At 41.7% G+C, this 16,905-nt stretch overlaps 3 protein-coding genes across 6 annotated transcripts; 2 read left to right on the top strand and 1 right to left on the bottom strand.

Moving 5' to 3' along the window:
* The first annotated feature begins 463 nt into the window (after positions 1–463).
* Positions 464–3,116, top strand: LOC109876431 (IgGFc-binding protein). The gene is made up of 2 exons (XM_020468851.2): positions 464–2,089; positions 2,241–3,116. Exons 1-2 carry the CDS (start codon positions 1,021–1,023, stop codon positions 2,639–2,641), a joined length of 1,470 nt encoding a protein of 489 aa, XP_020324440.1. The 5' UTR covers positions 464–1,020; the 3' UTR covers positions 2,642–3,116.
* LOC109876427 (sialic acid-binding Ig-like lectin 15) lies at positions 3,059–5,342 on the bottom strand. Its single transcript, XM_020468844.2, has 3 exons — positions 5,064–5,342; positions 4,251–4,646; positions 3,059–4,059 (listed from the first exon to the last, which is right to left on the bottom strand). The coding sequence occupies exons 1-3, from the start codon at positions 5,116–5,118 to the stop codon at positions 3,638–3,640; spliced, it is 873 nt and encodes a 290-aa protein (XP_020324433.1). The 5' UTR covers positions 5,119–5,342; the 3' UTR covers positions 3,059–3,637.
* A 4,647-nt stretch (positions 5,343–9,989) lies between these two features.
* On the top strand, positions 9,990–16,378 carry siglec15l (sialic acid binding Ig-like lectin 15, like). Of its 4 annotated transcripts, XM_031812127.1 has the most exons (10): positions 9,990–10,124; positions 10,696–10,812; positions 10,918–11,091; positions 11,195–11,548; positions 11,644–11,712; positions 12,274–12,318; positions 12,408–12,506; positions 12,614–12,652; positions 12,820–12,888; positions 14,881–16,378. In XM_031812127.1, the coding sequence occupies exons 1-9, from the start codon at positions 10,082–10,084 to the stop codon at positions 12,849–12,851; spliced, it is 972 nt and encodes a 323-aa protein (XP_031667987.1). In that variant the 5' UTR covers positions 9,990–10,081; the 3' UTR covers positions 12,852–12,888; positions 14,881–16,378. The 4 variants fall into 4 exon arrangements, with proteins under 4 accessions (XP_031667987.1, XP_031667986.1, XP_031667988.1 ...); XM_031812126.1 differs by having other exon boundaries at positions 10,696–11,091; XM_031812128.1 differs by lacking the exon at positions 14,881–16,378 and having other exon boundaries at positions 12,820–14,134.
* Positions 16,379–16,905: the final 527 nt, after the last annotated feature.

Genomic DNA, 16,905 nt, shown 5'->3' with positions numbered 1-16,905 from the left:
TTATGACTGCTCTTGAAGAAACTATCAAAGTTATTGACATTTTCTGTATTGACTGACCTTCATGTCTTAAAGTAATGATGGACTGTCGTTTCTCTTTGCTTATTTGAGCTGATCTTGCCATAATATGGACTTGGTCTTTTACCAAATAGGGCAATCTTCTGTATACCAACCCTACCTTATCACAACACAACTGATTGGCTAAAACGCATTAAGAAGGAAAGAAATTCCATGAAGCACACCTGTTAATTGAAATGCATTCCAGGTGACTGCCTCATGAAGCTGGTTGAGAGAATGCCAAGAGTGTGCAAAGCTGTCATCAAGGCAAATGGTGGCTACTTTGGAGAATCTCAAATAACATGAAATATATTTTGATTTGTTTAACACTTATTTTGGTTATTACATTATTCCATATGTGTTATTTCATAGTTTTGATGTCTTCACTATTAGAAAATAAACCCTTGAATGAGTACAGTAGGTGTGTCCAAACTTTTGACTGGTGCTGTAGCTTTCACCTATCCTGTCCTTTCAGATTACTGGAGAAGAAGGAAAGGAGAATAGGAAAGGAATCCACTTTACACTATTGAGATGAGCCTGTTGTGTTGAATGAAAGGAAAACAGGCTGATCAGGCCTGTAGTATGTCCCCCTCTGCTGGTATGACACTAGTAGTATTGGAGCGTTCTCCACCTCTATCATCAACAGCACATAGTCATCTAAAATACAATTTCCTTTATTAGTTCAACAATATGGAACACAGACTCTTAAGTCTGTCGACATGTTTGGGGATTTTTGTTGATTAAATAATCTTATCCTGGAGCAGAATTGTTTTGTTTGCATATGAAAATTGATGTTTTAGCAGTTTCTACCCCTCTTTAGTGTCCACAGCACACTCTTTTCCTAATAGCTTTGGCAAAGAGTTCATCACTGCATTCCCGGAGAACATCGCCTTTTACCATCCCACTCAGCCTTACAACAGAATTGTAATCACAGCACTACACAGTGACACCACGGTAATTGTGAAAATGAGGGAACTGGGTTCCACAGATACCAGGAACCTGAATGCAGCACAGGAAGTTGTGATTCAGACAAGTTGGAGAAGTGCAGAACTCAAGAGGTCAAAGTTCTCTAACAACACAATCCATGTGACCAGCAACAAAGACATCAGTGTCCTTGCCATCAGCCAAAGAGGTGAAAGCATCCAGGCCACAGTAGTCCCACCGGTGGAGAGCTTGGGTACAGAGTACCACGTCCCCCCTATACCTGAGATGAAGCATGATCAGCCTCAAATAGACCCAGGGAATCATTTGTTTAGGCTCATCATCATAAACAATAAAGAAACTAACGAGGTCACCATCTCAGGGCCAGCAGGTGAGAACGAGACTGTCTCACTCCAGCCTTTCCAACTGGTTCAACTCGGGCTCAATAGATCGCTGCCAGAGCCACACGTGTTGGCCGACCACCCCGTGGCGGTTCTGTACAGCCACCCATGTGCTGCCACAACTAACTGCACCTGTAGTTTTCTGTTCAGCCCTCTGTACCCCGTCACAGCTTGGGGGTCAGAATACCTCGTGCCCCCCTCTTTGGAGAATGGAGCTTTGAATGAAACTACCTTCCTGCTGACGACCAACCAAAGTGTGAGTTTACTCAGCGAACCCCCCACAGAGCCCCTCCAACTGCAGTCTTCCAATGAGCTGCCCTTCTATCCCTTCCTCCCTGGTGGCTCCTCCCTGGTCAAGTCCTCCAGTCTTGTCTCCCTGACCCTCCACAGGCCAGGCCTACTCCTCAGCCTCATCCCAACGCATAGCTTCTCCACCTGCTACCTCCTCCACTCCCTCAACGCCATGAGGAACCAGGCCCTGTTAGTAGCCCCCACAGCCCAGACAGAGGGGGTGCATCAGGGGAACACAGCCCTGGATGTCACATGGACTCCCATGATGGGGACCGAGTACTCCTGGGCACTCATTGACTTCGGAACAGAATACAGGAGGCATGTCATCTGGCATAGTTCCTCCAAAATGGCTGCTTACTACTTGGGAGAGACAAACGGCATGGTTTTTGGGAATCCGGCTGCCAGCATCAGCACAGATCCAGGTATGGTGTTGTAGAGGTTTCATAGTGTTGTATTGCAGTGAATTATGCATATTATGCATATCATTCATGTCTGTTGTATGCCAGTTTTTTTTATAGGAATATATTGATTGCTCTCTCGTGTGTCTGTGTGTGTGCTCGTTTGTATGCACAGATTCTAAGGGCTGTTTGCTGAGGCCAGAGGTTGTGACACTTGGGGACAAGCAGGGTGGCTGGCCCGAGTCTCTGAAGTACTGCCAAGATCAGGGCTACAGTCTGGTCAGCCTGAACACAGAAGAGTTTCTACTTCAAGTGACCAATAAACTGAGGGAGACGCAGGGTCAGGTGTGGATAGGCCTCCGTCGGAGCTCACTGACAGGGCAGTGGTACTGGCTGAGCAAGGCTGCTGTGTCCTTCAGTCACTGGGCCCAGGGCGAGCCAGGGACCCCCATACAGGGCCAGTGTGCCGTGATGACACTGGACCCCCAGGGAAACTATACCTGGAGCGACCAGAGCTGCTGTGAAGCTCTCCCAGCCGTCTGCTACAGAGAGCCACTACACTTCCCCCTTCAGTAGAGCTCTATACATGACCACGTCTCTTTCTGTAGTACCCTTCATACATTATACGCACTAGATTCAAGCCCCTTTGTGAAGGGCATTTCATAAGATCTATTCTCTAAACAGCTGTACTGTATGTCTCAATCCAGAATGATTGAAACCGACTGGTGTCTCTGATCTAGGACTTCTTGACAAATAAGACTGTTTTTACTTGTTATTCATATTACAGGTCCAAACCTGATTGTATCAAATCAATGAAATATTATCTACTGTAGTCTTGTGTAAAGTCTTTGATAAGGTGTAACATGAATTGAAATACTGAGGAGTTAACTAGATAAATGTTTTCCTTTTGCAAACGATAGACTGGTTGGTTGATTAGCTGCAAAACCGACACTTGCTCAATTATGGGGCGAAACACCTGGTTGGCTTAGACTATTGACAACATGTAAACTATTTAATCTCAATGTTTATAAAAAAATAAAATACATTTGCACAATGAGCACTTGTCTCTCAAATACATTGTTACAGTTATTGGTTAGCTAGATAGCTAATTTTAGCCATATTAGCATAGATGTGAAATCAGTCAAAATGCCTCAACAAGACAAGGTATCAAGAACAAGATAAAAACCTGCTGAAACGAGACACCTGGAGTACTATTCCCCACATGGCAGCGTCTTGTTATATTACATTAAATGTGGCATATTTGTAGAACAAGCTATGCTTGTGCTGTATTCTTTAAACCACCACAACCACAATAAATATACCATCCTCACCTTTAAATGTACAGAGGTTTTGTGTGTAGCCCCCATTTTGAGGCTTGACAAATAGTTAGATGATCACAACATTTCAACCAATGAGTTAGATTCATAAACAATAAACTAATGATTTACACTCTATTCATTACATATAAACCCTTGGTAGGGAATGAGGTGGGATCGAATTATATACAAATAGGTCCATAATGTATTATTTATTGAAGACAAATGGAAAAATGTATGAGAAGTTAAAACTGGTTCATTTGAACCAGCATCTGAGCCATGCTGGGCCTCCTCCCTGCGGCAGCCAGACTACCACCCCGAGCAGCAGGAGCACCTTGAACCCCAGGGAGAGGGAGAGCAGGAGCAGCAGCGGAGGGGCCTCCCCAGAGACCTGCACCTGCCTGGGGGGCAGCATGTACAGGGTGGCCTGGTCCTTCCCCAGGGGGTTGGAGGCACTACATGTGTACTGCTGCCCAGGGAGGACATCCCGGAGCTGACTGGTGGTGTAATGTTGCTCGAGGGACTCCTGGGAGAGGGGAGAGATGTCGGAGCCTTCCATGAGCTGGTCAGGCCCCAGCCACTGGACGTCAGATAGGGGAGAGCCCTGGACACGACACTGAGCCCTGTAGCCAGCTTCCTCACTGCCCTCCACTGACAGGCCCAGGATTCGTGGGGCAGCTAACGATGAAAGGCAAACACAGACACCCCAAATCATTACAATCATGTCCATGAAATACGCATAAATCCATCTACAATTAGACAAAGAGACAAACTCATACAGAGTTGACATTAGATCGCTTTCAAGGTCTAAAACAAACTGTGTAGTACTACATTCTACAGTGTACTCATCATATACAGAATCCCCCTACCCTCCACTCTAAGCCGTGTGCCCATCTTATCCTCGTAGCTGGCGTGTGCGTGTCCGGGGACCTCCACACGGCAGTAGTAGCGTCCGTTGTCCTGCAGGGCGGCGCTGTTGATGCGCAAGGAGAGGTCGTGCTCTCGGGGATTCCCCTCCAGGCGATAACGCTGGTCCTGCTGAGGGCCTGGCTGGCAGGTCCTGGCCCCAGTGGGAGAGGAGCAGTGGTAGAGCACCGTAGAGCCCTGGCCGTGGCCCAGCCGCCACACCACCTGCAGGGAGGAGTGCAGCATGTGGTGGGGGTGGGTGAAGGAGCAAGGCAGCACCACTGGGTAGCCCTCCATGGCACGCACCTCCGCCTGAACCTTCATAGACCAGCCGTCATCGTTCGAAGCAGCGCCCAGGACTGGATGTGTCATAATATCTGCTATTAATGCTCAGGATAGATGGAGAACTGGAGCTGATATATGATACTTTAATTGCACAGTGATACAAACTTTCTCACTGTGCAATTTAAAGTATGTTTAATCAAACTTCAACTATGGTATAAAAACACATTTTGAAAACAGGAATCGTTCCGTAATCCTGTAAGCAAAATGTCAAGCTGGTAGTGGTGTCCAAATCGGTCATGCTTTGAAAATGAGGAAGGATTAACAGACTTTAGAAAAAGTTCACTTTGATCTAACTTTGCTTTCTGTTTTCCATTTGCTTCTGAAAAAAGCAGTGCAAAATTATATCTCTGAATAGTGTGACCCCACAGTTTGGCTGACAAATATTTGATCCACATATGGTGTAGTCGTGAGTCCATCTGTAGCTTACTTACCTTCCATGAAACACAATAGGAGATTCACCATTCTGCAGAGTGACTGGGTGTCCATGCTGAGACTGCTGTGTTAAGGATAGAGTATGCAGGGAGGATTCTATGTTTGTCTCCTCACCTGACTCACTGTTTCTCAGACACTGTCCCGTGACTGCCAGTCATTCCATGAGATTCTATAGCGTATTTCCCTCATCTAACACACTGTCCTACACACAAAGTATTCACAACACTTGACTTTTTCACCATTGTGTTGTGTTACAAAGTGGGATTAAAATGGATTTAATTGTTGGTCAACGATCGACACAAAATACTTGTCATAACGTTGGCTTGGGGGTAGGTTTATGACAGTCATAAATAGCTCCCCCCCCCCCCTTTTTCCTCTCTCTACCCTGCTGATGTTACATTTGCAAACACCTTGGTTAACATAGAGGGAACATCAGAAGTTGGGAGGAAATTAACTATATTCTGGTAATCCGACCAATTGAACATATGCGGTGGTACTTTAATGAATATGATGTCAGTTCGGTTGTCATCTGAGACATTCTCATCAATGATAAGATGACATAAACTCTACAGTGGAAAGTCTACACATCAGAGTTATCGGATTCACATGGAATTGTTGTTCAATTTAAATGTTTGAATATGAAATTATTCATGATGGGATGAAATGTGATTGTAGCTTCTAAAATGTGAGATTTGGGTTTTCATAAGGTAGGGCTCTGCTCAATCAGTGGCCCGCCTCTGTGAAGGGACATGGGCTATAAAACTTTTCAAACACGCCCTCCTCTCCCTTCCCATATAAAACCTTGACGACAATGTAACCTCCTGTTCCGAGGATGACGATCCGATGTCAGAGTGGTTCAGATAATATCTACAGAACGAAGCCAACATCGGTGTGAGCTTTGGTTGAGAATGGTATGAACTTTGAACTCTTATTCACTACAGAAGTGACCTCCTAGCCATGTAAATGGTTAGCAACAGCCACTGCAAACAAGGAAGGAACAGACAGAGTATCCAATCTATCACACAACAACTTTATTTAACTAGGCAAGTCAGTTAAGAACAAATTCTTATTTTCAATGACTGCCTAGGAACAGTGGGTTAACTGCCTGTTCAGGGGCAGAACGACAAATTCGTACCTTGTCAGCTCGGGGGTTTGAACTTGCAACATTCCGGTTACTAGTCCAACACTCTAACCACTAGGCTACCCTGCCGCCTCCCATCTACCACCAACCTACCGAAGCTCAGCTCAGAGTAAACATTTATTGCATTTTCCTTTTCCAAATGGGTGGTAATTTAGAATGCATGAGATACTGTATTTACGATAGCACAGCTTCTCCCTGTGTCCCTCAGTCTTCCTGGGTCTTTCACTCAAACCCAGACCCTTTTCTTTTGTGTAACCAGCTGTCATATCTGTTCCGCCCGCTAGGGACGTTTTCCTTTATGACGTAATTTGTAATCAAGTTATGATTAATTATGTGTATATGTAATTTTGTGTGATTAGTTAGGTATTTAGTAAATAAATAATTAAACCCAATTTTGTATTGCTGATTCAACTTGTTAGCCAGGGTTCGTGCAGATACCCAAGAATTTACAACTTTCAGATGAGACTGAATTTAGGTGACGCTTACTATTGACTGCTATTGATATAAAATATTACTAGGTCTTTAAGAGTTTATTCGGAAGATAACGGTTCTATAAATATTATTTTGTGGTGATTTACATGATTAGCTCAATCAGGTAATATTAATTACGGAGAAATTATTTCATAGAAATGTCATATCACTTAATCCGGCATAGCCAAAGACACAACATAATCTATGTCAAAGTGGAAGAATAATGTATGAAAAAAAATGTATTCATAAAAATAAATAAACACTAATATATCTTGATCTGATAAGCATTCAAGCTATTACAGCTGTGAGTTTTTCTGGGTTTGAGTCTTTCTAAGAGCTTTGCACCCCTGGATTGAACAATATGTGCACATTTTTGTATTTAAAAAATAATCTTTAAGTTCTGTCAAGCCGATTTCAGTCCAAACTTTAACTAGGCCACTCAGTAACATTCAATGTCGTCTTGGTAAGCAACTCCAGTGTATATTTTGTCTTGTTTGAGTTTATTGTCCTGCTGAAAGGTGAATTTGTCTCCCAGTGTCTGGTGGAAAGGAGTTTAGAAAGGATTTTGCCTGTGTTTAACTCTCTTCGTTTTTTTTTATCATAAAAACTTCCTTGTCCTCATAACGTGATGCAGCCACCACCATGATTTAAAATATGAGGAGTGGTACTCCGTAATGTGTTGTGTTGGATTTTCCCCAAACATAATACTTTGTATTCAGGACAAAGTCAATTTCTTTGGCACATTTTTTTGCTGTTTTACTTTAGTGCCTTACTTGCAAACCGGATGCATGTTTTTGAAATATTTTTAATGTGTACAGGCTTCCTTTTCACTCTGTCAATTAGGTTAGTATTGAGGAGTAACTACAATGTTGTTGATCCATCCTCAGTTTTCTCCTATTTTATTATTATCTATTTGTTTACCTTTATTTAACTAGGCAAGTCCGTTAAGAACACATTCTTATTTACAATGACGGCCTACACCGGTCAAACCTGGACGACGCTGGGACAATTGTGTGCCGCCCTATGGGACTCGCAATTATGGGCCACTTTAATAATGGAACACTAGTCACTTTAATAATGTATACATACTTCATTACTAATTTCACATGTATGTACTGTATTCTATTCTACTGTATTTTAGTCTATGCCACTCTGACATTGCTCGTCTTAATATTGATATATTTCTTAATTCCATTATTTTACTTTTAGATTTGTAGTTGTAAATGAGAACTTGTTCTCAACTGGTCTACCTGGTGAAATAAAAACAAAACAATTTGTGTGTATTGTTGTGAATTGTTAGATACTACTGCACTGTTGGAGCACAAGCATTTCACTACACCCACAATAACATCGGCTAAATATGTGCATGTGACCAATACAATTTGATTTGATTTGATGTAAACTCTGTTTTAAAATCCCCATTGGCCTCATGGTCAAATCCATGAGCGGTTTCCTTCCTCTCTGGCGACTGAGTTAGGAAGGACGTCTGTATCTTTTGTAGTAACTGGGTGTATTGGTACACCATTCAAAGTGTAATTAATAACTTCACCATGCTTTTTATTTATACCCATCTACCAATAGGTGCCCTTCTTTGCAAGGCATTGGAAAACCTCCCTGGTCATTGTGGTTGAATCTGTTTGAAATTCACTTGCTCAACTGAGTGAACTTACAGAGTATGTGTGGGGTACAGAGATCAGGTAGTCATTCAGAAATCACATTTTTACTCCTGAATTTATTTAGGCTTGTCATAATAAAGGAATTGAACACTTATTGACTCAAGATATTTCAGCTTTTCATTTAAAAAAATACTGAACAAAAATATAAACGCAACATTCTGCAATTTCAAAGATTTTACAGAATTACAGTTCATATAAGGGAATTGGTCAATTGAAATAAATTCATTAAACACTAATCTATGGATTTCACATGACTGGGAATACAGATACTGTATGCATCTGTTGGTCACAGATACCTTAAATAAAAACTAGGGACGTGGATCACAAAACAGGTCAGTATCTGGCGTGACCACCACTTGCCTCATGCAGCATGACGCATCTCCTTCACGTAGAGTTGTTCAGGTTGTTGATTGTGGCCTGTGGAATGATGTACCACTCCTCTTCCATGGCTGTGCGAAGTTACTGGATATAATGGCGGGAACTGGAACATGCTGTCTAACATGTCGATCCAGAGCATCCCAAACATGGTCAATGGAGGACATGTCAGGTGAGTATGGAAGAACTGGGAAATGTTCAGCTTTCAGGAATTGTGTACAGATCCTTGCAACATGGGGCAGTGCATTATCATGCTGGAACATGAGGTGATGGCAGATTATGAATGGGCCTCAGGAGCTCATCACGGTATCTCTGTGCATTCAAATTGTCATCAATAAAATACAATTGTATTCTCCGTCCATAGCTTATGCCTGCCCATACCATAACCCCCACCACCACCACCATGGGGCACTCTGTTCACTAACAGGGATGTAAACAAATTTGTGCCTATGGAACATTTCTGTGATCTTTGATTGCGTCTCATGAAACATGGGAACAACACATTACTGCTGCTCCAGTTTCAACTGTTCTGCCTTATTATTATTCGACCATGCTGGTCATTTATGAACATTTGAACATCTTGGCCATGTTCTGTTATAATCTCCACCCGGCACAGCCAGAAGAGGACTGGCCACCCCACATAGCCTGGTTCCTCTCTAGGTTTCTTCCTAGGTATTGGCCTTTCTAGGGAGTTTTTCCTAGCCACCGTGCTTCTACACCTGCATTGCTTGCTGTTTGGGGTTTTAGGCTGGGTTTCTGTACAGCACTTTGAGATATCAGCTGATGTACGAAGGGCTATATAAATACATTTGATTTGATTTGAAATTTGATTTGATTATATATTGCGTTTTATATTGTTGTTCAGTGTAATTTGTTTAAAAAATCTAAAAACAACACTTTGACATCATGGAGTATTGTGTATTCAATTTAATCCATTTTAAATTCAGGCTGTAACACAAAATGTGGAATAAGTAAAATGGTGTGAATACTGTCTGAAAGTGCTGTAGGACTGTTATATTGCTCAAATCTCACGAGACTAAATGGAGGTCCTCTATTGTTCCAGTCTTAATGCTTTCTATAATAGATACCAAGTAAAGAGGCTCAGGAAACACATCTTAAATTCACATAATAGGCCTAAAGAAATAATACACTTCCATTGTTAATGCACTTATGCTCAGCCAAGCCCTCACTTGTTTCACAGTAAGCACTAAATGGGAAATGGCTATTCTCATGTGGTACATTTCACAACTGTTTCCTGATTTGAGGCATTGTGTTGGTAGAACTTCTTCTCCGTGACTTGACTTTCTTTCTCCTCAGTGCTAAAGGGATACGTATATATTTGATTACCTTTAGGATGGTGCAGGCTCAACTCTTCTCTCTCTTCTCTGTCATTACAGGTAGGCCAAACTCCAGTTTTAGCTATTTCTATTCAGATTCAGTTTTGGTGAAACATTCCTATTTAAGCTTTAGCATTCTTGAATAATTTGGGAATAAAGGAATTATCCCTCTTTAGTGTTGTAATATTCATGAGTATGTGTTTATACAGTATCATAAGAGATGATTTGTTGATCCTTTTTTAATCTTCATTTAACTAGGCAAGTCAGTTAAGAACAAATTCTTATTTTCAATGACGGCCTAGGAACAGTGGGTTAACTGCCTGTTCAGGGGCAGACCGACAGATTTGTACCTTGTCAGCTCAGGGATATGAACTTGCAACCTTTCGGTTACTAGTCCAACACTCTAACCACTAGGCTACCCTGCCACCCCATTCTTTGGGTAGTGACGTGTGTGTTTAAATAAAGTACAATAGAGTACAATAGATAAAGTACAATAGATTGCCAGTTGAACCAATTAGAATACAAGTTTAAAAAAATACTTGAGACCATCAGAAAAAACAAACATGAAATATCCTTAATATGATTGATTTCTCTAATTTCTCTAATTGTGAACTAATATTCCTCCCACTAGGCACCTTCTCACAACCATGGTCCATGACAGTTCCCCCTGTAGTGAACAGCACCATAGGAGGAGATGTGGTCCTACCCTGCTCCTTCACCCACCCCAAGCAACAAGACTACTCCAAAGGTATCACAGTTCAGTGGATCACCAGACAATTCCATGATAAGCCCTTCTTCCAATGCAAGGTGAAAAATGTTACTACGGGTGGAATGAATGAATGCTCCGTTCCAGATTCATACCAACGCTTCTCAGTCAAAGGAGACCCTAAGCAGAGGGATCTCTCTCTCCTCATCAGAGATCTGGCAGTCACAGACAATGGAGTTTACTTCTGCAGAGTGGAGCTGGACTATTACTGGGGTGATGGGAAGTGGCAGACTGCCAGCGGCACACAGCTCAATATCATTGGTAAAGGTCTCACTACGTTGTCAGCAATAAGGGTCTGGTGGTCTAGGAATATGAAACTCTTTACCACAATGATACTCATGCAAGGTTTGTGCTTTGTCCCTAGCTAAGGCCCAGATTCTCAGCCTGTCTTGGGTAGAGGTGTCCCTCGGACCAGGCAACGGGAGCCTCAGGTGTGTAGTTGAGGGGAACCCCCCATCCACCATCACCTGGTTCTCCTCCTCTAAGGGCAACATAGACCCAGGTGTCAGCACTATAGGAACCCACCCATTTCAGTGGACCAGTTCAATCCCCTACTTCACCCAGGAAGTGTACACCTGCAGGGCAGAGAACAGCCTGGGGAGGGCAGAGAGACAGTTCCCCCCTGGACCCACTGCGCTGACCGTAGCCTTCTCTGTGTGTGGGGTCCTGCTTCTGCTGCTGCTCCTTGGCGTGGCTTTATTTTACCTGAGAAAAAGAGGTAGGTGATCTCTGTAAGAAAATAAATACTAGTTAAGATATTCTATTTTTGGCGTATTTACAGATTCATATACTATCTCTGGTCTTTTCCAAAAGGATACCTGAGATTCTGCAATTCAGAAAAGATTAAGCAGCAATCTGAGTTGTGCACAGATCCTGCTATAGGTAAGGGGTCTTACTCTTTTCTAGACAATCTGAGTCTTTGAATAGTATTTCTGATCAGTAATAATTTTTCCTCAGATGAAAGGGCAGAGTGTGAGTTGAAAGCCAGTTTAAGTGGAAGGCTAATCAGTACATTTTTGTCATTTAGCAGACGGTCTATCCAGAGCGACTTACAGGAGCAATTAGGGTTGAGTGCCTTGCTCAAGGGCACATCAGCAGATGTTTCACCTAGTTTGCTCAGGGATTGGAACTGGCCCAACACTCTTAACCTGCTAGACTACCTGCTGCCCTGTTATTCACTGTCTCCACACATATGCTTCCTTATGTACCAGTCCATCAACTTCTCTTGTCTACGGCCCACTCATTGTCTGTGTATTCTACACCCTCTTCTCCCGTATCCTTCAATCCCTGCCTGGTGTCCCAACTACACCTCTGTAGAAGTGGGCAAAAAGATTGGGTCCAGTGTGGAGTCTTAGCATAGCTCTTCATGTCCTCTCATTCAGTCATAAACTTTGTGTGTCACAGCAGTTTACATTTGTACATTTTACTTCCCTGTTTCTAAAGCTATGGTCAGTGAATCCTCTATCTACGCCAATGTCTCAGAAATGGGTGAGTGGACAAGACCGTGAAGGATTTGCTGATGGTTCAGATCTGTAATGTGTCACACAGTTTCTTACTGTCGTTCTCTACACAAACAGAAAGCCCACAGTCATTGTATAAACATAATTCACCAGAAGATGGCGACATGGAGCTAAATCTGGTATACTCAGACGTTCAACTCAACACCACCACTCAATGTAAGTATTCAATTATTGCAATTTTGGGCCATGAATTCCATAGGTATACCACCAAGTACCAGAACCAGCTCAGATAAGCTTATGAAATTGCCCTCTTTTCTTTTAAGCACCCCAAAGAAGCTCTCGTGTCCCCATACCAGATGAAGGTGAATTATTTTTAGTGTTTTTCTTGAAGTGACACAAGAAAGTCTAAGATTGCATAATAAAGCTGAGACAGCACTGTCCTTAACATGATATAACATGATATAACGCCAACCCTTCACTTTTCATTGTCATTCCATTATTCTGATGATGCTGTCCATTGTCATTTCAGGTGTCCACTATGCTATTGTGAAGCTGGGGTGAACTGCCGAGGCGCAGCAGAGAGAATGCAACTCTGGAGGTATGTCATAATGAAACTGACCCCCCTAATTCTGACAGACATTTTTCAAAAGTAATCAACGAGAGTTTAGCAGTCAATCTTATTGAAATTGTTCACAACATTGGGGCAACTTGGTAGATTCCGTTTTTATATTGTTATTCTTATGGGGGTGCAATTACATAATTGCCCTACAAGTGTTATTGTAACTGTAGTGTTAGTGTTATTGTAACTGTAGTGTTAATGTAACTGTAGTGTTAATGTAACTGTAGTGTTAATGTAACTGTAGTGTTAATGTAACTGTAGTGTTAATGTAACTGTAGTGTTAGTGTTATTGTAACTGTAGTGTTAGTGTTATTGTAACTGTAGTGTTAATGTAACTGTAGTGTTAATGTAACTGTAGTGTTAATGTTACTGTAGTGTTAATGTTACTGTAGTGTTAATGTAACTGTAGTGTTAATGTAACTGTAGTGTTAATGTAACTGTAGTGTTATTGTAATTGTCAAAAATGTTACTCAATAACAATTGTTATTGTTCCTGAGCGCCATTACATCATTATACTTCTGGGTTTCCTTTCAAAGAAGTGAAGCGTTCCTTTTAAACACACGTGACGTGTGAACCCAAAGAAGAACTCCAGCGCGGTCATTCGCCTCAACCACCACAGAACCAGCTGATGCTATCTGGGCAAAACTTCAGTGTATCTCTGGTTGAGTGTGGTCATCCACCAGCTCTGCAAGGAACTCTGTCATCGAACTACTGAAGTGTTTTCTCATATTTGTAAGGGGTGCGTACTGGCGGCAGAGAAGTCAGACGCAGGAGAGCAAGAACTGTGTTTCCAAACGGCGCGACCGGAAAACAGAACAATCAAATAATGGGTACATAACCCGACTCACACCAGGACAGCCGTGCACAAGCACTTACAATAAACAATCTGACAAGGACATGAGGGGGAAAAGAGGGTTAAATACACAACATGTAATTGATGGGATTGGAACCAGGTGTGATGGAAGACGAGACAAAACCAAAGGAAAATGAAAAGAGGATCAGCGATGGCTAGAAGGTCGGTGACTTCGACCGCCGAACGCCGCCCGAACAAGGAGAGGGACCAACTTCAGCTGAAGTCGTGACAATATTGGTGTATAATAATCATAATAATACATAGTATTTATATAGCATTTTTCAAGGACACAAAGTCGCTTGGGTCCATGTCCATGTTCTTACCATGTGGTGCATCACTAAACGAAACTAAACGTCCATGTAGAACCACGAAGCAGAAAGAGTGTGGTGCATTTGTACATGTAAATGTATTGGTTTCCTTTGGCTGCAGTGTTTCTGGTGTTCTCAAAGTGTCACGGAGGATCTAGTTCCTCTGGACCACATGCAGAGAGTAACTCATTCAGGTTCTTAAGTTTGTACAGCTGATGCATAAGACTGTTTGGCTCGCCATGGTAATTTATTTATTTTATTTATTTTTTATTTTACCTTTATTTAACCAGGTAGGCAAGTTGAGAACAAGTTCTCATTTACAATTGCGACCTGGCCAAGATAAAGCAAAGCAGTTCGACAGATAAAACGACACAGAGTTACACATGGAGTAAAAACAAACATACAGTCAATAATGCAGTATAAACAAGTCTATATACAATGTGAGCAAATGAGGTGAGAAGGGAGGTAAAGGCAAAAAAGGCCAAGATGGCAAAGTAAATACAATATAGCAAGTAAAATACTGGAATGGTAGTTTTGCAATGGAAGAATGTGCAAAGTAGAAATAAAAAAATAATGGGGTGCAAAGGAGCAAAATAAATAAATAAATAAAAATTAAATACAGTTGGGAAAGAGGTAGTTGTTTGGTAGTTACCAGTTGTAATGTCCTTTTAGGGTGTGGTTTGGTTCCCATATCTGGCTTCACTTGCTTATATAGAGACTAGGTCTACTGGTATGCACAGCCAGAGTGTGTGTGTGTGCGCCTTTATGTGGTAAGGTTTTCTAAGCACTCTTTCCCATTCTGCTCTGTAGCAGTCCCGGGAAGTGGTGACAGAGAAGAGCATCCTGCCCTCGTCTCCATGGTAACAGCTGTTTATGGATGGGGGGTGACAGAAACAAAACCCTACTGCTGCAAAGCATCGAAATATGAAAAACTCCTTCCTGATGGGGTTCAGTCTTATTTCATCGCTATCCATTTTGTTATGTAGCTTGATTGACATGGGCCTAATATCTGTGCTTAGTTTGTTATTTTTTGTAAGTGTCTGTGGGTGCCTAGGAACAGTGTGTTAACTGCCTTGTTCAGTGGCAGAATGACATAATGATGATGTTTAAAGCATGTAGATGTAAATAATACACTACACTGAAACTATTTTAGCATGGCCTGGGGTAGTCCCATTAGTGCAGTCCCCTTGGGATAGGATGGTGGGCCTATAGTGTAACACCTGTTGACACCACATGGTTACCAATTCAATGCAAAAACTACATTAGGTCTGACCTTAAAGTAATGTGAGCTTCTTGCTTGCTTGCAATGTGGGTGGAAAAATGCTTAAATTAACCTGGGACAAATACAATTCAGCTGTCGATATAGTACGGAGGTCGAATAGGTATGGGTCTATGGTGCAGGCTACAATGATATAGGGCCTAAAGTGTCTTTAACAATAGTAGGAATACGTTTGATGAACTTCAAACATATTCAGATTGATAGCTACATGCATAATCATCTTCTACAGATCAACTTCAACCATCATGTGAACACTATTTAGGTGGAGACTGTAAATGCTTCATCATTTACATCTATAACACACGCGGTAATGCTGCCAGTAGCATGCGGCTAGAAATGAGACCCAATCGTGCGTGAGTGATTTGCGGACTATACGTGTTTTGATGGCGCTTTCTCTTCCAGCCAGCCATGGGCGAGTTAGTTTTTCTTTACCCGGTGTCTTACACATTTTAGTCCATTCCATTGGTCCTTAAATAAATTCACCACTCGCCTGGGGCCATGCAAAACGAACTGGCCCATTGAGTAAAAGCAACATTGTAACTGTGGAAGTTGAAAAATGCTACTGTTTCCCGGAAACCCCACCCCAACTGAATCTCACCCTCAATGAAGTAGGGTTTCCACGAGTTACCACAGCCGCAAAGTCTAACTTGGCTATCGTAAAAAATGTATCGTAAAATAACCTGCAATTGTGCTTTTTGGTCTTATTTTAAGGTTACGGTTAGGCATAAGGTTTAAAATCACATTTTAAGAAGATTTGTAGAAACAGGCGGGGTTTATGACTTTGTGGCGGTGGTAACTAGTAACGACCATGAAGTAGACGAAGCACAGTAGTAGCAGCTGCCTGTGTTTCTTGGGCCACGGTAAACTGTAGTCTAGACTATTTACACTGTATTTTATTTATTTATACATATCAAAATGTCTCATACTGTTGTTACTACCACCACCACGACGAGATCGTCTTCGGGCGAAGGATTCTTGAATTTGGGCTATACTCGCTCTGTACAAGGATTACTGAAAATCGCCCAAATGGTAAGAGTTTTTGATCAGATATTTATACTGATGTTCTGCACAGAATTATACATATTTTTTTATTTTTTAATTTTTAATGTTGGGGTTGGGTTGTATTTTATATTGCTTACTGTCTGCTGTCTTCGTGATCTTTAATCCAAAATGTGGAGAATGCACTCAAACATTGAGGATAAAGGGGAGCGAGGTGCGTAACAGAAACTCTGATTCATTCGTATACTACTAGCAGTAGTGGAAAAAGTACCCAATTGTTGTAAAAGTAAAGATACCTTAATAGAAAATGACTCAAGAAAAAGTGAAATTTGCCCATTAATATATTATTTGAGTAAAAGTCTAAAAGTATTTGGTTTAAACTATACTTAAGTATCAAAACTAAATGTAACTGCTAAAATATACTTAAGAATCAAAAGTAAAAGTCTAAATAATTTAAAAATCCTTATATTAAGCAATCCACACGGCATCATTTTCATGTTTTCTTTATGTGCTCTAACACTCAGACATAATTTATAAACGAGGCATGTGTTGAGTCA

Source organism: Oncorhynchus kisutch, unplaced genomic scaffold, assembly GCF_002021735.2.
Source record: "Oncorhynchus kisutch isolate 150728-3 unplaced genomic scaffold, Okis_V2 Okis02a-Okis13b_hom, whole genome shotgun sequence".
NCBI classification, from domain to species: domain Eukaryota; kingdom Metazoa; phylum Chordata; class Actinopteri; order Salmoniformes; family Salmonidae; genus Oncorhynchus; species Oncorhynchus kisutch.
This window is presented reverse-complemented; position numbering and strand designations above follow the sequence as displayed.